At 45.0% G+C, this 21595-nt stretch overlaps 1 protein-coding gene across 1 annotated transcript in view; it reads left to right on the top strand.

The window, feature by feature from the left end:
- Positions 1 to 21580, top strand: part of llgl1 (LLGL scribble cell polarity complex component 1) — a 29993-nt gene extending 8413 nt beyond the window's left edge. The window contains exons 3-24 of the mRNA XM_061089489.1: positions 5132 to 5213; positions 5303 to 5463; positions 5542 to 5688; positions 8552 to 8714; positions 8886 to 9021; positions 9474 to 9528; positions 9973 to 10127; positions 10405 to 10625; positions 11741 to 11808; positions 12397 to 12571; positions 14427 to 14531; positions 15094 to 15386; positions 15500 to 15650; positions 15728 to 15866; positions 15964 to 16277; positions 16414 to 16605; positions 16714 to 16786; positions 16997 to 17111; positions 17794 to 17858; positions 18437 to 18572; positions 18690 to 18772; positions 19454 to 21580. Of these exons, the coding sequence (XP_060945472.1) occupies positions 5132 to 5213; positions 5303 to 5463; positions 5542 to 5688; positions 8552 to 8714; positions 8886 to 9021; positions 9474 to 9528; positions 9973 to 10127; positions 10405 to 10625; positions 11741 to 11808; positions 12397 to 12571; positions 14427 to 14531; positions 15094 to 15386; positions 15500 to 15650; positions 15728 to 15866; positions 15964 to 16277; positions 16414 to 16605; positions 16714 to 16786; positions 16997 to 17111; positions 17794 to 17858; positions 18437 to 18572; positions 18690 to 18768 (3025 nt within the window). The 3' untranslated portion in view covers positions 18769 to 18772; positions 19454 to 21580. The remainder of the gene's footprint in view (positions 1 to 5131; positions 5214 to 5302; positions 5464 to 5541; positions 5689 to 8551; positions 8715 to 8885; positions 9022 to 9473; positions 9529 to 9972; positions 10128 to 10404; positions 10626 to 11740; positions 11809 to 12396; positions 12572 to 14426; positions 14532 to 15093; positions 15387 to 15499; positions 15651 to 15727; positions 15867 to 15963; positions 16278 to 16413; positions 16606 to 16713; positions 16787 to 16996; positions 17112 to 17793; positions 17859 to 18436; positions 18573 to 18689; positions 18773 to 19453) is intronic.
- The last annotated feature ends 15 nt before the right edge of the window (positions 21581 to 21595 follow it).

Raw genomic sequence — 21595 nt, 5'->3', positions numbered from 1 at the left:
GAAAGAGTGAGAGAGCGTGAGACTGAATAAAAGAAGAGGAAGTGAAGGAGAAATATAGAGTAATGATGGTGTGGATATTGCTCCATTTAAAACCCCCTAGGTCAGTTGTTTTCAAATAAGATCCACAGCCCTTTATTACAATATACGGCTTCACAACTGGATTCATTAACTTTGAGGGAAGGTAATACAGTAATTATTTAGTTGTAGTTTGCTCTGTTGCTGACCTGACAGTCCTGTACTTGTAGTTTGACTGCTGCCATGTCGGGGGGGTGAACATGCATTGAGTGGGACAGAAAGAGGAGTGTGGGAGGTGGAGAGGTACTAGCTGAGGGAGAGGATGCAAATGAGACCGGATTGTTTCTCTAGTGGGTGGGTGGAGTTGTTTGGCTTGTCCTGTTGTAGACTGCCTTTTGCCAGACATGTGAAGAGCTTGTAACTATTTGTGTGTGTGTGTGTGTGTGTTGGGGAGGAAAGAGAGTTGGAGAAAATCATTGCACAAGATCCCTCAGATGATAAGACTGGAAACTCCAAAACTACTTTTATAAACTATTATTTTAACCTTTTCTCTGGGCTAAATTGTCTTATTGTCTTTCTTTGTGGAACTTGTACATTCATCCTTGGGTTTAGCGATATATCCTTCCTTCCTGTCAATTCTTGTCTTCACACACGCACACACACACACGCACACGCACAGACAAATCCCTGTGTGTGTGTTAGAGGGTGTGCTGGCTGTTGTCTGTGTGTCCGCATGGAGGACAATGCCTTCTGTTTGTCTGTATTCAGACCGTGAAATCGCTTTATCCTTGCTAACGCTCTCTCTCTCTGCATCACCGGGCAATTGCACTGTGTGTGTGTGTGACTGTGAGTGTGTGTGTGTGTGTGTGAGAGAGTGATTATGAGTTACTGTAGGCCTTCATTGTTTGCATTTCAGGGATCTCTGGTGAGCGATGAGACACATCTTTGTCATACAATCAGAACATGCAGGTTGATGAATGGTTTCCTATGAACCAGTGTGACATTCAGCAGGTTGCTCAGAGATTCAAGTCTCTTATCATGTAGAGTTATTCTTTTTCTCGAGTAAGTGAAAGCTTGAGTATGGACTTGTTGCTTTATACTTTTAAATAAGTTCATCTTCAATTTGAGCATTTGATTTAGGAGAGTCTCTTGACTTCCTGTAGCCTTCGGTGTTACGGACGTGTGTGTCTGTGTCTTTGAACTGTTGAATAAGCCTGATCCTTAAAGGGACTCTTACCTTTGTTGCATTTTTACACTTTTTGTGGATAAGGTTAAATTGGTATTAATAAGGTAATGACACTCTAAAATGCAAGACAGACCCACCAGGAGTTAAAGCAAACAATTATTTCACTCTCGTAATATTTAGTGAAAACTTCAACCAATAAAATTCTTCGGACCGAAGGACCTTATTGGCCGACAGACCTGTCTGTTTGCTGCATGGAAACAGACAGGAAGCCCGTCTGCTTCTTCTGGCGCATTCGGGCCCGCGTCATCAAGGCGCGTCCTCAACTATAGGGTTTGTTTTGATTCCACGGCAAACAGTAGCGAGGAGCGACCGTATCGACCGTAGCGACTGACGATGGCAGACCAAAGTGGTCCACGGCGTACTGAAACAGCCGCTCCCAGGGGGAAAAACAAAAGAAAAAACACCGCGGATGGGAACGAGGGGGTGGGGCATTGGAGGAAGGCGGGATGATTCGAATGTGCTGTAATTCTCAAATGCAACAAAGGTAAGAGTCCCTTTAAGAGTTTCTTTCATCTGACATTTCTTTTTATACATGATATTTATACCTGACTCCAGAGGTCTTGAATTTAAACATAGTTTCATGTATTTTGAAGGAGACTCATCAGCCCTTGATGTTTTTCAGAAGTGAAACCAGAATAACTGAAGAAGGGAACCGGCTAAAGCCCAGTTAATGTCAGTATGTTGATTCTCTACTTTGTTCCAGACGGAAATATCTCAACAACCAATTGTTGAATTATGGTGGAATGAAGTTGACACTCCTGTCAATTTAAGTTCAGACTCTTAGTTTGTTCAATAATTTGATTAATGACTAAATTAACTTAGATCCTGACATGAATGTTGGGGTATTTGCGGCGTGAGATGGGAAGGGTGACGCATATATTATCTGCCCACTTCTATTGAGGACCAGTATGATGACCAGCAAACAGATCGAGTGGGGCAGGGAGCTTAGTTCAGTGGACACACACACATACATACATGCACGCACACACACACACACACACACACACACACACACACACACACACACACACACACACACACACACACACACACACACACACACACACACACACACTTGCGTGTCGTAGTGTGTTAGGAGTTGATGACATCATCACTGGGAATCCCTCCACCAGCTGTCCTCTGACATCCCCACAACCAGGAATTGTGTGTGTGTTTCTGTGTGTGTGTTTGTCATATGTGAACCACGTGCCACATTTGAACGCTTAAGTTTTTCTTACTCTTTAACTTCCTCGTCCCACACATTTAATTTGTCTTCCCTTTAATTTACAGTACAAACCTCTGCTGTGCGTTCCAGCTCCTCTGACTGTCAGACATATGTATTTGGGGTCTGTGGACTGTAATGGGAGACGGTGGTGGCCTGGTTCCTGTCAAAGGTGCTGCAGACCAGCCAAGTGTCAAGGCTCTGACAGTCTTAAATAGTCATTAGTGGTTTTATTTTTTCCCTACATGCTGACAGCTTTCGTTGCACAGCCAGCTTAAATTAGGAGGAACTGCTGCGGCCGTTATTACAGAGCTGGGACACTGCTACAAACCACCGCTGCCCATCTGTTCTCAGTCCCTCAGATCTTTTTCACTCTGCTGTGAGTTTTCTCTTTTCACTTAAGATGGTTCAACTCAAGTCATGTTCTGTAGCATGTACAAAACCACTGATCAGGCCCATTTGATTCTGATGGAAGGAGGGAAAGTACCACGTCACTTTGAAAGAGGGATCATAGTTGGAGTACGGATGACAGGATATTTTTGAGACATTTTCCAGAGGGGCTGTATCTAAAAACACAAATGTCTGAGTCCATTGCTCTGCACATTTTCTGGAACTTTTCCTGCCAGCCCTGTTGTTAAATATCCAGAAAATGTCTGAACAGCAGCAGGAATTGGTCTGGAAAATTCACTATGACCGAGTGGGCGTGGTGATGACGTGCCTAACATGCAATAGATGCAAAAGTAAAACAAAGAATAGAAATGTCAGAATGAAAAAGAGGTGTCAAACATTTAGAAGACACAGGCAACAACACAATACAAAATGTGTAAGTCACGTTCTACCTCCTGCTGCTCTACCCGGGCACCACCCGTCGTTTAAATGTGTCAGACATTTCCTGTTGTTTTACGACCTGGACAATCTCCCGCTGCTAATCTGCTTTTGACTGAATCTACTGGGCTTGCATGGAAGACGTGAGAATTTTATCAATCTTCCCATTTACCTCGGAAAGAAAACAAATAAAGCACATTTTCCCAAAATGTCCATCTGTTCCCGTCAGGCTGTAGAATATTTATCATATTTGTCTATCGGTGGTTTATTTGATTCGTCTCTCTCATATCTTTGTTTTTCTTTTTGCCTCTGCGGCCATTATCTGGACTTGTGGTTCATGACCCATGAGTCAATGCTCTCAGCCACCTCCAGCTGTCTGAGGCATGTATTATTGCGGCAAATAAAACCCAGCGGCAGGAAGTGACAACACTGAAAGAATGCTGGTATAACACTCAGCTGGGCCTTCAGGGGATCAGGACAGGGAGGGATTCAAGTTAAGGGGGGAAAAGTTTCAAATCAACGTGGAGAATGGTGCTGAAGTAAGATCTCTGACTTCTATTCAGATTTCCTGGATGTCCTACAGAGTGGTGGGAAAAAGACAGGGTGGGAAAATTGTAAAATGCAGAAAGTTTCCCCTGGGCAGGCTGGGAATGGGAAAGAAAAAGAACCATCAATTCTAATGAGTAAAAACATGAAAAGAGGAGGATATTTATATGGGTCAAACATATTTTTCTCAGATAAAACTCAGAATAATGAAGACAATGTTGAAGCAGTCGTACACAAACACGAGATCCTTTAGATTTCCCAATTTTTCTGTGTTTTAACCCACATTCCTACAGGCTTATGTAAGCTGGCTGCTAGCGGGTGTGTGCTAATTCGCAGTTTATCCAAATTTAGCTTAATTGTCTTCATGGCGTCACAGATCTTGAGCGTAGTCTTTATTTTATCAGCTCGGCTTCATTTACTGGGCTTGCAGAGGAAGGGCTGCGTGAAGATTACTGTTGATTATACACAATCACGCTGGTTCTTGATCATCTGCGTCATTGGGTGCTGGTAATTGCAACGAGCCTCATTTCAGTGTCCTGCTATTACACCTAACCAGCATGTTTGTTCAGGTTTACAGCTCAGAATGACCAGTTGTAACTGTGTTCCCATTTGAATTCTACTCTAGGAAAATCTTAGGACGTGTGTGTGTGTGTGTCTCTGGGTTTTCGTTTCATGCAGTGAAACGTCGACGGTGCTGAGCTGTCACCAGTGTGCGTGTCAACACTGTGTAATAATTGAATTACACAGTGTGAGTCTGTCTGGAGGAGACGTAGGTATGTGCTTGTGCTTTCTGTTTGAAGCCTGTGACCTTCCGTACAGTCAGAAATCACCTCAGGGAGAAGGAGAACAATATTTCATCAGAAATCTTCAGTCGTCCCAGGTCCTGATTCTCTACTGAATTTTCTCCAGTCTAGTATGTGATGTTTAATCCGTGAAATTAACATGCGCTCGAGTCTGAGGGGCTTTATGTGAGAGGAGAAATATTCTATCTTTAAATATGATGGTGCTTTTAATATGCGAGAGGCTGGGAATTGGAAGAATACCAAGATCTCAGGATTAAAAAGAGATTCCCAAGATGTCTACTTGGAAAGATGATGAGATTTGGGAGCTTTTGGCGATAAGAGCCAACGTCTGGGTCAGTGTCAACAAAAACATCATGCTTTCTGCAGCTTAAAATGTTCTGCATTAAAGTGACTACAGCCTCTACATTAATGACTACAGCCTCTGCAGTGTAAAGTTCTTCCATGCTGTGTATTTCCTTGACCGGATCCTCACAGTTACGGGGCCCCTGGTGTTGAGTTCACAGGACTACACCAAGACACCACTGCAGTCACACAGATCCACTTCCTGCCTGGACAGGTGAGCTCCACCTCAGCAGTTTGTGCAACTTTACTAAAAACGAAATGGAGGTCAAACAGATGTGTATTGTTTGCCTTGTTTGGTTGTAGGGGCGGCTGCTCTCGCTGCTGGATGACAACACCATCCACCTGTGGGAGCTTGTGGCCGGGGCCCCCAGAGAGGTGGGAGGAGTTAAGAAAGAGGGTGCGGCCTCTCTCCAAGAAGTGGACAGCTACATCCTCCCTGGAAGACCCGGCATCGAGAGCTGCAGGTATGTGAAAGCCTTTACTTGTGTAAAGAGTGAATTCAGATCTACCTGCAGCTTCACTCCTCTTTATCATCTTTGCAGTGCCACTCGGGTGACCGTCCTCCTGCTGCTGAGGTCATGTGACCTGCTCTGCATTGGAACGGAGGGAGGGGGCGTGTACTTCCTGCAGTTGCCCTGCCTGACGCTGAGAGACGACCAGACGCTGCTCCAGGATCAGGTCACGCAGAGGTGAGACTGTCGCATCAGTGACTTAACAGACAGCAAGTATCAGCAGACAGATAAGTCTGATAAGTCTGATAAACAGTGGGATGAAACACTGCAGATGTTAATACAGTCATCCTCGCTGGTTCTCTGGCTTTCTTTCTTAACTATCACTTCTCTCTTCTCCATCCCCGTCACATGTCTTCTCGTCAAACACTCTAGTTTCCTCCACTCTGCTCCAGCTGAGCAGGTCAGACACACACACGTGCACTTAGAGACAAATCTCCTTGTTGACCCTCGCAGCAGTGCAGGCAGGTCAGGGTCATGTGGTTCAGAGACCATGAGAACAACGAGGTCTTTGGGTTTTCAGGGGACAGGAAACAGCCTTAGAGACGTTCCATCCTGTAAAACTGATGAATGATGTGTGAAGATTCACCAGATGCAGAAAATGATGTGTTTTGTTGCACTGGTGCACTCATAGTTAGAAGTAGCACATAATTGAGATGCAGAGTCGCTTGGTTTTGGGACAAAGTTACAACAGATGTTTTTATTTGGACAAGAAGTTTGCAGGACAAGTGCAGTTTAATGAAATGGCTCCAGTTTGCAGTGAATATCAGTCGAGCTCAGAAAGCTTTGGTTCTGTTTTTCTTCTGAAGTCACGTTTAATCACACAAGTGATCAACTGTGTGAGTTTCTGTGAGATTTCAAGTCTCTGGAAATGGCCACTGTGAAATTGTTTCCTACCAGCGGCAAGTGTGTGGTCTGACGCTCTGGCCAAATCTTTCAGTCTGTGTGTTCTGAAGATTATAAGATTATTAAATTGGTTGAATCTGTCATTATGTCTGTGGTCTCCAGCGTTTTTTTAAATCGGTCAAGAGTTGAAAATCCTCGAGTGGGCAGCAGCCGTTAGACATGAACATTGAATATAACAAACTAGATTTGTCGCTCAATAAAGCACAAACCTCCGTCAAGACACAACAAATGTTCACTTAAGCTGCACCAAGTTCCTTGAATCTGTTAGATTACTTCATCAAGATCCATGAATTATCCCCTGGGATAAGGAAAGTAATAAAAATTGGCCCTCAGTTAAAATAAAATGGATTCAGTAGCTTCTGACCAACAAACTAGCGAACAAGGGCGAAAACATGATCTCCTTGGCAGAAGTAATAAGAAGATTTTCAGGCACTTGAAACCCGACACAAAATACTGTGAACTGGCGAAACACCGGCTGCACACTCAGCAAAACTTACATAATGAGGCAAACGGGAAAGGCTGACAGTTCAGAGAATACCCAAACACTGGAAATCCCACATAAACAAAGACCAGCTGTAGTCGCAAATAAACATGGAGATATAATGGTGTTGTCTACAGGACTGTGAAGTGTTTCTGTTACTCACTCAGCTGCTGGCGATCGTGTGCAGCCATGTATGAAAGTTCAGCAGACAGAACTCAAGAAAAACACGGGTGTTAGTGCACTACGCATATCCTTGGAATAAACTGAACATGTGTCACGCAAAGCTGTGCAATGTAAAAAGTAGTGTTTACACATTAATGTATTAGTGTTTATTTCATTCTTGCGCATTCTATGAACTTTGTTTCTTCATGTTTCGTGCTGTCGACGTCTTTGCTGCATTCCTGTGTTGGTACTCACGGACCGGGCATCACAGAGCTTCTGTTGTGCTTCCTATTTATTCTGCCGTGTGTGCGACTGTCTGACTGGTCGGCCAAACCCCTCATTAACTGGGCTTGTTAGGGGAACTGGGCAGAACTGAGGCCTAACAAGGGCCCTGATAAGGCGGAGGCGTGTGTGTGTTTAGACAGTGCAGCTTTGTACCGGCGGCCAAAACGCGGTGTTCCGGTTGGGGAAGTGTTTCAGCTGTTTCTCCAGTGAATGCACACACACAGACACACACACACACACACACACACACAGCGGCTCATCACCGGGACTATGTAGCAGGATGCTGGATTCCCTGAAAATACTTGTGAACGGGGAGACGGAGACAGTGGAATGCTTTGTTGGGAGTGTTTCTGCCTCTGTGCTTCCGGAGAGAGGAGCTTCCTCAGTGAACTCTACAAAAGCAGCCAGAGTTGTGGGTGTGTGTGGGTGGGTGCCAGTGTGGTTCTGCCTCAGCAACAACCAAGAGCCCAGAAAGCTACAAGTTTAATGGCCTTCCTTCTTTACTCTTTCATGCCATTTTCTGTCTCTCCCTCTGCTGCTCCCTTTGTTTTGCCTCCTAAGTCTTCTCCCTGTCCGTCTCCGAGGGAATCCTCTGACATCTCGAGGGTGTGTCCTGCTCCACATTCCTCTGCTGCCTCTGAGGAATGTCTAGTTCACAAACTCCAGCAGTTAAACTCCAGCTTGGTGTTTATTTCACTGTAGTTTTGTTGTTGTTGGAGTAGCAGCCTGTTGTGTTACTCCAGTTTATACAGAGGGTTTGTGATCTGTGTGGATGATGTTTTAACCCTTTTTGAGTTATAATTTCCATTTTTTGTTGAGAAAGAAAACAAGTTATATTTTTGATAACTGATTATCAAAAGTCAGGATTTGGGACTGTTCTCCAACATCTAACTGAAACGATTCCCCCATGGCCCAGTCCATAAAATGCACTCAAGTCTGTGCAATGAAGTTCATTCTTGACTTTTGGAGAAGAGTTTTCTTTGGCCAAGTTGAAGTCATGGTTTGGGATGTGGATATGCTCCTTCACCTTCCTCTGCTCACCCACCGACTCCTGATCCATTACAGTGACCCCTTCCCAGTCGTTAATGTTACTGGTTTGGGTCGTATTGTCCAGGCCCCTTCACAGATCATCAGTCTACCTTCTGATATCCAGGATTACAAGCGTGATGATAATCTGTGATGGTTTCTGTTTTGTTTTTTTCCCTCCAGCCTGCCAGATGACTACAGATGTGGGAAATCTTTAGGGCCGGTGGAGTCACTTCAGGAGCACCCGCAGCATCCTGGGAAGATTCTGATCGGCTACAGCAGAGGACTGGTGGTCCTATGGGATCTGAGCACTCATCATGCCGACAAGCTCTTCCTGGGCAAGCAGGTACCTGGCACACTTTAAGTTTCAAAACTTTTTGGCTTTCTCAGCTGCCATAACACCTGTAATCTTACTTACAGTTTCAACTCCAGGTGTCAGCAGGTTATTCTGGCATCGGCTATATAAATATGTCTAAGCTGCAGTTTTTCTTCTTTTGTGTGTGTGAACCACCTGCAGCAGCTGGAGAGCCTGGTGTGGGAACGCACTGGAAACCTGTTTGTCAGTTCCCATAACGATGGGGGCTACTCTGTGTGGCCGGTTACTGGTGGCAACACCTGCAATCACCAGCCAATGTCCTCCAACATCCCGTATGGTGAGAAATGCACACATAACATAACACACAGACACACACACACATACACACAGTGATTCCTGGCCAATGTATGATGAATGCATGCTGGAGCACAGGTCGTCCAGGTCAGGTGGACGTGGTGGTTTTGGGTGACTGGTGGCAAATTGAGCTGCATATGGTGACATGTAGACTGTGACTCAGTGGGGTTTTTTGTTAAGGGAACAATTGGGGTCATAGTTGTGTGTGGACCCACATTGCTTTGCTCACCATCCAGATTCAGGAGGCACAGGGAACAGGCAGGGACTTAGTTTTAGTCTAGAGGAGTTGCTAGTTCTAAGCTTTACGACTCTTTACGATTTCTTTGAGTGACCCTCTTAATTTGGAGCTTTGCCTTGATTGCTCTAAGCATTAAGCACCTCTGCTCGATGTTTGAATGTTTTACAACTTCACTGTTCACTCTTTTTCTGTCTCAGGTCCATTTCCCTGCAAGGCCATCAGCAAGATCCTGTGGAGGACAGTAGAGACGGGGTGAGAGCTGAAGCCTTGTTCCACTGATATGTTTTTCCTCTCAGAGTTTGTTTGATTGCTACAGTCAGACTGTGCAGCATGGATCTCATCACCAGAACAGTTTTACTTTCTCTTTCTTTACTCGGTTTCTTTTGATCTCCTTTTACTTGTTTTTTTATGTCCCCATAAATCTAAATGTTACTGCCTCCCACCCCAAGAACTCTATTTTCTTTGGTTTAGTTGAAGTGCGAAATTGGGAGAAAATTGTGTTGATTACTCAAGTTAGGAAAAAAAGAGTGAACTTTTATTATGTGCACTTAACCCAGTTTTTGTATTGATTCTATTTCTCTTGAAATTCAAATGCTGATCTTTTGATTTCCCACTCATCGTCTTGCAGTGTTAACCCAGATGATGGACACAATGAACATAAATAAAATACTTAAAAACGTCTGTGTGTGTCTGCAGTTCTCCGGTGCTGTTGTACAGTGGGGGGATGCCCAGAGCCAGCTACGGCGACCGCCACTGCCTGACCATCCAGCAGGACAAAGACCACGTCACCTTCGACTTCACATCCCGAGTCATTGACTTCTTCACTGTTCACAACACCGAGCAGGAGAAAGGTGAGAACCTGTCCGACATGAATTATGTGTATCCATGGATTCTTGAACATCAACGCTTCATCTCTTAAAGTCAGTAGGGTCTGTTTGCTTTTCACACATGCTCAACGCATGGGAAGGTTTTCTGCACAGACGCTTTCATAACAGCAATAAATCTTCTGCATTGTTATTATTGCTTTGTTCTCACACCGGAGAAAATCCAAAGCCTCTCACTCCTGCACCTCCTCCTGGGAGAATGTCTGAAAGCAGCTTTATTCTATCTCGTCTCTCCTCCTTCCAGAGTGTGATGACCCCTCGGCAGTGGTCGTGTTGCTAGAAGAGGAGCTGGTTGTCATCGACCTCCAGACCCCCGGGTGGCCCACTCTGCCGACTCCCTACCTAGCTCCTCTCCACTCGTCCGCCATCACCTGCTCCTGTCACATCTCCAGTGTTCCTCCTAAACTGTGGGAGCGGCTGGTCAACGCAGGCAAAGCACAGCAGGGCTCGCTACACACAAACAGGGTGAGGAGACCACTGAGATGTGCACAGTCAAAATGGAAACCTGCATTATAGCAGCAACATGTCTGTTACTAAGATAACATAAACATTCAGTCAAGAAACTTAACACACTGTTTGTGTAACTGAAATCAAAATGAAGGCAAATCGAAGATGGGTTTGGTCCGACTCATGACTATAAAGCTCAGTCCTCCCTAAAAATATGGAAATAACCAGATTTATGCTCCTATACTATTTTCTCAAGTAAATCTTTGACCAATGGTTTTGTGTTAATCCCAGAATATCCTGAGTAAGACCAGTATCAGATCTTGTAAAAGCTTTACACAGTTTTTAGACTGTAGAAGTTGGAAGATTTGTTTATTTTAAGATTTAAGACTTGGTTTAAAGTTACAACTTTTGGGTTGTGTATTTGTGTTATCTTTCTGATTTAGTTATTTTATAGAGTCGATATCAAGCCTCAGTGTCATTTCCCTGGTACCAATGTTTGATAACGTAATCTTGAGAATCTTAGCAGAAATACAAAGAATAGGCAAATATATGTGTATCAGTATCTAACTCCCTAATATTGGTATTGGCCCGTGAAAATCCAAATAGGCTGAGCTTGAGTATAAATGGATAATAAGTGTAACTGATCCGAGTGAAGGTATTACACTGAGTGGATGTTATTATTCATGGTGCTTTTTTGTTTGAGTTCACTGGCAGCTTGGAGGAAACCAACAGAAGTGTGACCATCAGTCTGCTGGTGCTGTGTGAACTTTGGGAGCAGGTGTTGGCAGTTAAAGGCTTTGCAGCTCAGATCAGCTGTTTGATCAGTGGCAGATTAAACCAACACACACACACACACACCAACACACACACACACACACACAGCTGGTATGCTTGTAAATCATGGCTGCCTCTGTCGGTGTGAGGCCAAACCAGAGCCGCTGGCACTGCAACAGGAGGATGTCAACAGTTGTGCATCTCTGAGTTCACATGGTCATACATGTGGGTCTGCCCATGTGTCAGGGCCAGTAGGTGGAAAAGCTGCAGAAATGTGTTGTTTTTTCAGTTTTAAACTTCAGTTGTTCCTGCAGCTTTTTTTAATGCAACGACTTTTTCCCTAATCTTTGTTTGTGCAGAGTTGGCCCATATGTGGAGGGAAAAACCTGGCACCCCCACCCAAACAACAAGAGCTGCTGTTGACAGGGTACACACACACACACACACACACACACACACACACACACACACACACACACACACACACACACACACACACACACACACACACACACACACACACACACACACACACACACACACACACACACACACACACACACACACACACACACACACACACACACACACACACACACACACACACACACACACACAGGCTACGTCCACACTGCAGGTGCTTCTAGTTTTCCTTTTTTTCTGTCATGACACATCTCTGGCACAAATCCGATGCTTTCTAAGAAGTGTAAATGACTCTGCAGGGAGAGGCTTTGTTTTTCATTACTGATCCGACCCACATGAAAATACTGGATGGATCTAGATCTACATGTGACTTGGTTTGAAACCAGACATTTGCAGCATAGCCATGATATTAAGAAAGCCATGTGATAATTGCCAGCATTTTGCTAACTACAGATGTTTGGCATTGGAGCGCAGGCAAAGAATGCAAAAAGAAACAATACAGAGAGGAAATGAAACATCTGGTTTAATTGAACTCAGAGGAAACATCACAGTTTAAACAAAACTCTGCATTTTCTATATTGTGTGTTGACAGACATGAGGACGGCACTGTTCGCTTCTGGGATGCCTCGGGCGTTGCTCTCACGCCCCTGTACAAACTCAGCACAGCCAACGTCTTCCACACGGACTGTTACCCCTGTGACGACCCCCAGGACCCAGGAAGTGACCCGGACCTGCAGCAGGAGGAGGAATGGCCTCCCTTCAAGAAGGTGAGAACTGAGGAGTCGGCATGAGAGGAGTCTAAAGGAAGTAAGGATGGAGTCTAGGTTATGCTCGCCATCCCAGTCACTGTGTGTGACAGCGTGCGTGAGCATTGACGTCACTGCACATGTGGTGCGGAGCGTATCTTCCAACTTTCTTAACTTGGTCTGAGAAGCACTTCTGGGAAATGCGTTTTGAGTCTTATAACAGGTCCATTTGTACAGAAGTCTCCCTGAGATTCTCAGATTGGTCCAAGCCCAAATTGGTAATCGTAGAGAGAATAAGTTCTGTTTGTGTTAATTCTTCTTTGTTGTTTCCCAGTGGCGACACTTGAGAAGACTGTAGTAACTTGCTCCTCAAGCGCGAGAATAAAAGGGAAAGGTGCTCAGGAGACGTCACAGTTGGCATGTGGAACGACTGATCCATCAGGCGTAACCCCAGTTTAAGAGAATTAAAGTATTTTCTCCGAGATCAGGCTCAGTGTTGTTTTACAGGCTGTGAGAATACAATCACTGGGTTTTATACACACACTCAGTCCTGTTATAGAACATCTGTGGCCTAATTTTCCCATCTGGATGCTTTCATGGTTTGGAGACAGACCCACCCCATTGTTCCTGCTATTAAAACTTGACTCTGAAGGAACCGCAGTCAGATTCAGTTTTAACGGTTTATTTTCTGTGCAGAGTTACAGTGAAATGAAGTGATTCAGCATCGCGGAGCAGAAACCTGACGTGGGCTGAATCTGGATGGAGATGGTGACAGAAAATGAAAATGGGTCATGAAGCAGAAACTCAATGAATATTTAAATGAGCTGGCTCTGCAGCTGGAAATGTTTCCCAGTGTTTGGATGATAAGTTTATATTATCTGGGATAATTCATGGATTAAAACCGAGACGTTCATTGTGAGTGATGCATTTAACAGTAAATAAAAAAAGAAAATAGTATCCACACCTCTTAAGCCTATTTTCCCATTCCGTTAACTCAATTCTTTTCTTTCTTTTCTGCCACAAGTCCACCTTTCCACATGTATCCTGTGGTAACAGAGCTGCATGTTCAGGAATGTGGCCCTCATATGGGATGAGGAGCCTTTCTCTTTTTTTCTACTCTGTAATGAAAACCAGACCAATCAGCCCACTCGTTCTCTCCCTCTCTCTCCGTGTGTGAGTGTGTTAGTGACCAACTTCTCCTCCTCCTTGTTTTGCCAAGACACTGCTCCAGTGCGAGAGGGGATTCTGTTGGAATTCCTACTGTGTGTGTGTGTGAGCGAGACAGATTGATGCACATGTTTTGCTGAGTTCGTACGAGGGGGAAACGGGGGATTGTCCTCCTGGCATTTGGCAGCGATTAAGAGCAGAGGGGGGGGCGGCTGCTGAAAGAAGACGAGCCGAGCCTCAGACGGGCATCCACGTCGATCAGTGCCTCCACCGAATTTGTTTATGGCCTGTTCGGATAATTGTTCCGAGTGAGACACTGTTTTACAAGCGCTGGTGGGAAAAGCTGAAGGGGTGAAGAGTTCAGTTGAAATCGCGCGTCAGTAACAATTCAGCAGCTGCCACCTTTTCTGCTGAAATGCATGTGAGAGATGTTAATTCACAGTTTTTGGTTTCAGGCATTAGATTTGTAAGTTGTTTATTCCGCTGTAACACAACTGGCTGCAGATCATGAGCCTCAGAAGTCGTTGGCATCTTATCGGTGCTGAAGTAGCTGCAGTAACATCAACAGCAGGTGGATTGTGTTACTGCATCACCCCCCCCCCCCCCTATTCACATGTAGTGTTTCAAACTGACAAACAAATGCTGATTCACCTAAAACACAAGTTCACGCTCATTTTTCTTTTACACGTGTCCCAATGTGTGTGTGCAGGTGGGCTGTTTCGACCCGTACAGCGATGACCCCCGACTCGGCATCCAGAAGATCAGTATGTGCAAATACAGCAACAAGCTGGTAGTGGCTGGAACTGCTGGACAGGTACTAGAAGCACATTCAACAACATGTAAACACACCGAGCTCTGTGTTTGGTTTGATACATCACACAATAGAATGTTTACGTATTATTCTGAGGTTAATTCAAAATGTGTTGTTTTGCCCCGGATGCAAGAACAACAAGAAAATCTTTAGGCTGAATGGTCAAAATGTTTATCTTTTTGAAAGCGTCAATCTGCTCGGTAGATAATAATGCCTCTGAGGTGTGAGATCTACACAGTTAAAAGTTTGACAAGAGGCCTGATGCTGCTGTTAGAGGAAAGTTCAGATGATCTGAAAACAATAGCTCTCGTCTTTTGGAGATGACGAATACTGATATTTAGAAAACACACGTAATTGAATGTTCAGACTCTGCTGCACTTAAAAGGTGCGTTCTGTAAATACTGCAGCTCAACAGTACGACAAAGAAATGAAGCCCAGATTCTCACTGCTCTCAAGTTTCACTTTTTGGAGTGTTTTGCAAAATTGCATCATTACCACTGTCACTCATTTACACATTTACAAGAACTGAGCCCAGATGTTTATTTGCCTTCTCTCATGTCTGCAGGTGATAGTGATGGGTTTGAGTGACGAGCCCTCGGACCACTTTGTGGACGTGTCGGTGGTCGATCTGCTTCAGGACCGGGAGGGCTTCACCTGGAAGGGCCACGACCGGCTGGATCCACGCCTCAAACCCGCCCCCTTCCCTCCAGGCTTCCAGCCTCTGGTGCTGGTGCAGTGTATGCCCCCGGCCTCAGTCACAGCGGTGGCGCTGCATGCCGAGTGGAACCTGATCTCCTTTGGGACAAGTCATGGGTTTGGCTTGTTTGACTACCACAGACGAAACGCTGTGCTGGCCAGGTGAGGCAGCTCGGGATGTTAATATCTATTCTTCAAATAAAAGACGTTTCATAATTCATACTCAATCTGTTACCTCTTTTCTTTATATTCACTTTCTCTTCATGCTCCTCTAGGTGCACCCTGCACCCTAACGACTCCTTGGCGATGGAGGGACCACTGTCCAGAGTCAAGTCCTTAAAGAAATCCTTACGGCAAAGCTTTAGACGCATTCGCAAGAGCAGGGTGTCGGGGAAGAAACGCCCCATCACCACGCCCACCAGCAAGGTAAATGGTCATTAGAGGTCAATGCACAGAGCAAACGGACTGAATCACTTCCTGACTTTAATGACTGTTATGTGCAGGTGCAAGAGGCTAACGCTGCTTTAGCCGAGCAGGATGACATGGCTCCTATACAGCGGAGGATTGAGCCGCGGTCAGCAGACGACTCGCTGTCTGGAGTCGTCCGATGTCTCTGCTTCGCCGACACCTTCCTGCGCGATGGTGCGTTTATTCACCGGTCAAGAGTGTGGACAGGTTTTGGAACTCTCAGTCTGATAATGCAGCCGATTGATTTTGATTCTTCTGCTTCTGACACCAGGTACACACCACGGCCCCACACTTTGGGCGGGCACCAACTCGGGCAGTGTGTACGCCTACGCTCTGGAGGTCCCCGGCATCGGCTCGGGACGTGCGTGTGAGCGGGGGGGTGCGAGCGAGGGCAGCGTGTGCGTGGAGGCGCTGCTGGGTAAAGAGATCCAGCTGATGCACAGGGCGCCTGTGGTGTCGATCTGCGTGTTGGACGGCCGGGGGAAACCATTACCGGACCCGTATGAAGCCTCCCAGGACCTCGCCATCGCACCGGACATGACCAACGCTCACTCTGTCCTCATCGCATCAGAGGAGCAGCTCAAGGTGGAGGCCGGAAAAACACTTTTTAAATTTGTATTACAAGACATATTGTGTTTGTGTTGTTTCATAAGTTTTCTAAATACAGTTCAGTTGTTATGGAAACTAATAATGTCTCTTCTCTCTCTCTCTCTGCCTCCAGGTGTTCTCTCTCCCCAAGGTGAGCGCCAAGACCAAGTTCAAGCTGACGGCGCATGAAGGCTGTCGGGTGAGGAAGGTCGCCCTGGTGGTCTTCAGCTCCACGACTCAGGAAGACTACAGCGAACACACACTGGTGTGTCTCACCAACATGGGAGACATGCACCTCTTTAACATCCCGGCCCTGCGACCACAGGTGGGTTCAGGGTGACTTTGATTCTTTTTGTATAGTAACTGCAGAATTATTGATTATATGGGTGGTTTTTACTGTATTTTTTTATTGTTGTACTTTGTGTTTCTTCAGGTTCGTCATGACTGCATCCGCAAAGAAGACATCAGCGGTATTGCATCATGTGTCTTCACCAAGAATGGACAGGGTGAGGAGAAGACCTTTTATTTTGGAAAGGAGGGAAAGTGACTCTGAGACTTCTGGCTTCATCTCAAATACAGGAGAGATGAATAGAGCTGTGTTTGTTTTATAAAAAAAAGTCAACAGCCATGTCTCTGTCCAGGATAACGTGCACATGTTTACAGTTCTCAGTTCAAGTCGTAATTGCCTAATTGTTGTTTGTGTGTTGTTCCCTCAGGCTTTTACCTGATCTCTCCCTCAGAGTACGAGAGGTTCTCACTGTCTGCGAAGGTCGTCACTGAGCCGCTCTTCTCCGTTCAGCTGGATCGATCACTGGAACCCACACTTGCCTGGTAACAAACACAAACAACTCCTCTATGTTAAGAGGCACAGTTTCCATTTGTGTAGATTGAATTTAGATGCTTTTCTACTTCACTTCCAGATACAGAACCCTAATGTCATAATTTAAAAACCCAGACTTCAGCTGTAGATGTGCTGAAGAGAAATATTCATATCAAACTCCCTGGGAATCTGTCTGAGCTGAAGCCGATCTGTCGGAAGAATGATCCAAAATTCCTCCTGATCTTTGAGCAGCTTTGCAGCTACAGAGCGTGTGAATGCTGCCAAAAGAAAAAGAAAAAATACAACTAAAGGTTCCAAGGGTTCAGTTATTTTTATCCTGCAGCACTTTAAATTTTCAAGAAATTGTCTTCGATAAAGACATGAGATTATAACGTTTTGTGCACAGTGAGCTTTAGCGTTTTACATTTGTTTATACTTGTGGATTAGATGAAGATCAGAGTTTCCAACCGTTTAATGCAGAAAACTGAATCACGAGCCTGTAACAGAGCCTTGGTGGTCCCTGGACCCCACAACCGGAGCCGACAAACCCATTGTTCCCAGTGTTTTCTCTGGGGCCCACGACCAGCGTGAGGCTGCATGTAAAACCAAAGAAATGATACTTTCTCTGTTATTGCTCCATCAGTTCTCCGTCTACTGCCAAAGTAAACGCTGTGTGTTCATGTGTCTCCTCAGCGATGGTTTGACGACGCAGCCGCAGGCCAACGGAACCCACAAGAACCAGATGAGTCAGGCTGAGGGTAGGTGCACACACACACACACACACACACACACACACACACACACACACACACACACACACAGCCTCGCTTTTCTGTCTTCTTTGTATTTCTCTCCCCTTTGTTATTCTCCCTCTTCATCACTCTCTCTCTCTTTCTCCCTCTCTGAACCTCTTAAACCCCAACCAGGCGTTGTAGGGGTTCCCCTCTGGTCTCCATAGTAACCATTCAGTATGCACCAGTTGCCTCTCCTGCCCAGTACCCCCCCTCCCCCCTCCTCCTCGCTGACAGGAAACGATGGTTGTTGTGGTGACCAGAGTAGAGTCTGTCACAATATTCTAATGTGTTGGTTTTTGTTTTTAGTTGTTTTGCTGTCATGCACCTTAAAAACAGTTAAGGAGACCAAACAGATTTGACAGACTTCTTTAGTAGTCAACCTATTTTTTTCATGGTAAATATTTAAAGACGCTCTTTCACTCGAACCAGCCTCCTTTTTGTAAAATTCCCCTTTTTTGCCACAGTTTTATTTAACTGTATCGTTGAGGTCTGATGCAGAAACCTACTTCCGCCCCTAACTCTCTTGGGTTTCCACCTCACAGGACAAACAGAAGAGCTTCCTGGTTCCCTGTCCTCTCCCAACCTGGACACGCCCCTGGACTCCCCCCTCAGCTGCGCCGACCTCACCCTCGACTCCACCGGAGAACTCACCGTGGAGGACGTCAGGGATTTCCTAACGTGGGTTTACACATTTGTATGAGTAAGTGCAGAGCTCCCACTGATCTGATCCTGTCAATGACTCTCTGGTTTGTGTGTGTGTGTGTGCGTGTGTGTGTCCTGGTGTGTGTCCTGCAGCACTGTGGATGAGGCAGAGAACAACCTGAAGAACATTAAGGAGGAGGAGGGACACTCGACTGGCATCCTCATCAACTGAACAAGTAAGAAACCAAGATCCTGGTCACAGTTACTTTAATGTGGACTCATATTTCTCCTGTGTGTGAGTCCGAGTACATACACACACACAGACACACACACCTGTTTCTAATGGAGCTGGTCCAGAGTGTGGAAACTTCAAAGCCTTGTTCTGTCTGAGCTCTGCATTCCAACAACAAGCCGTCCACTGGTTTCTCCTCCCCCCCCCAACCAGTCTGTGGAGCTGAATCGTTTCCACTGAGGGAAACTGAAAACACTCGTGTGCTTTTCACTATTTGTTAATGTAGCTCTGGAAATTAGTTTTCACTGTCTTTGTACTGTACAAGGAGCTGGAGCAGCTTTAACTGCTTTATTCCTTCACATTTAAGTCTTAATTGATTTGTGCTCGACCTTCGTTATAGAACAGACACCAATATTTAGCTCCTCTGCACTTATTGCACTCATCCACCTGTCATTAGTCATTAGTCTGTGCTCACAGGGGCAATGAATCAGGAGGTTGTTGACGTTTGATTTGTAAACACTGCATTGCTTCACTTTTTAATCTCTGCTACCCCCAAGTGGTGGAATCTAAAAATACAGATAATACACTAAACATTTGTTTGATTTATATATAAATGTTCCGTCTTTGAAACAAGCTTCTGTGTTTGATTGTTTTTATTAATGTTATCCTGTGCTTCTTGTTGGAGTATTGACAGTAAGGGGCACCAGTGGGAATGGAGCAGATTTCCGTGCTGCACCACAGACGTTTCCCATCAGCCCACTGTGGAGCCCCCCCCCCCCCCCCCCGCCCGCACTCTGCACTCTCCTGCCCGGCACAGACTGAGAGGAAAGCCTCACCAGGGACAGACTCGGTTTGGCTTCTTCTACCGGAGGAACTCAAATCTTCTTCTTCTCTGACCACTTTGGAAACATGAAATCACCGGAGAACATGAAGGTCCAGCTGAGGATCGTCTGGTTCTGGACAGACTTGGACGTGAAGATTCTCATTTCATGAACTACAGGCTGAACTTTCTGTCGTCCATCTTCACGCCCTGTGTGATTATTCCTCCTCGGCCTTTACCCTGGATGACTCGCTCTATGACTCCAGGAAAGAGACTTTAAAGGAAAACGTTTCCATGTTGTTATTTTTCTATCCAGAGTTCTGTGGCGCGCTCGGCTCGGGCTGAGTTTCTCCCACAGTTGGAACTGTCGATTCCCCATGCACACTAGTGGAAGTGAAGGATTGTTCCTCAGGCTGCTGACGACCTGAAGATGTCCAGCAGAGACTGAAAGAGAGAGAGTTGTAGCGTTTCACAGAGATCAAGACTAGCAATGAAGTATTTTGAATATTAGAGTATTGAAAGTTGTAGCATTTCTATTCTTCCCCCTCGAAGGTGCCAGTACGGGCAGTTGAGTTGCCTTCACCCAGAGAGGAGGTGGAGGATGAATCAGCTGTTTCTGGTTCAAACCGGACGTCGCACACAAGCACATTTTCTCCCCAGGTTTTGACGGGCTCTGCCTCGTCTCTCGGTACTGAAGAAAAACTATCTGAAGGGTTTTTTTGCAAAGATTTACACTGTTAAATATGTTTTTATGGCTTTTGGAGAAGGTAAAGATGTAAAGAAAGAAATATAGATTGTGGGGGGGTTACAAGAAGAAAGAACGCAAGAAAGAAAGCAATGACAAAGGGAACCAGCAGAGGAGGAAAGTGAAGGTGTTCTTTATATTAAGGACTAGAGAAGATTCAGGTGAAATTATACTTTGAAACATTTTTAAATTAAATTAACGGTCTTAAGTTTCAAAACAGATTCTTGGTTTCTCTCAACTACCTTTTTAAATTTGTTATATTCTGAACTGTCAGTGCAAAAATGTCTAATGTGAAGAAGAGGAGACCGGTTCGATGTTTTTATGGTACGACAGCTGCAGTCTTCTATTCAGTGGAACATCTGGCTGCTCTTTAATGTGACATCACTCACAGTTTTACAAACGGGTGTGATCTGAAGTTACAGAATAAGTGACGGCCTGAAGAGTTAGTTTGTTTTTAGAGCCAAGGTTTGCTTTGTCCCTTCTGGGCTCCTGTAGAAACATGGCAGACTGACGAGGACTCTCTCCCTCTGTCGATATGAAGGCCTTAATGTAAGCTGCACTAAAACCGTAAAATAAACACAGATGAAACCTTAAACATGAAAATAATAATCAGGTTTTTGCCAATATATCCGATGTTGTTTAAATCAAATCCTTGTTCGGAAGATAAAGATGAAATCGGAGCTCCTTCCTCCCGTGAATGTTTGGACTCAGCACGTGTGGCAAGGGAAGCAAAGTCAGTCTGAAAGATGAGAGGGATGTGTCTGTCTGTGAACGGGTGCATTCTGGGTAATATTGGCCTAGATACAGACTTTTGAGTTCACCGCCACTTTTTAAAGAATTCACTGTATTAATTAAAACAAAAAACTGATCCAGTATCTATATCTAGTTCTGCTAAAGACAGGTTTAATACGAGCCGACGATAGTAAAACCGCTCGGTTCTTCTAGCTTCTCCATCATCTTGTGTAAAACGTAAAAAAGGGACCTCACTACTAATGTAGCTCGACAGGTAGGAATCATGTTCACGCTTCTTTTTTTACTCTTGTTAGTTTCTTTTTTTTTGGTGTTCTGGTTGAATAATTAACCCATTCATGCTCCAGCTGGCACGATTTACCTTTAACTCCACAATTACGATTCGTTTGTTTCTACTTTGTGATTCAGTTTCGTGTGTAGGATTTTAATCAGGTCATTTAGCTTCTTTTTTCGGCTGAATTAAATTGTGAATGTTAATAAAATTATTTACTCTCTCATTTGGATATTTTGTT

This window comes from Limanda limanda, chromosome 17 (assembly GCF_963576545.1).
Source record: "Limanda limanda chromosome 17, fLimLim1.1, whole genome shotgun sequence".
NCBI lineage: Eukaryota > Metazoa > Chordata > Actinopteri > Pleuronectiformes > Pleuronectidae > Limanda > Limanda limanda.
The sequence above is the reverse complement of the archived record's forward strand: the minus strand, read 5'-3'. Positions and strand labels throughout refer to the sequence as shown.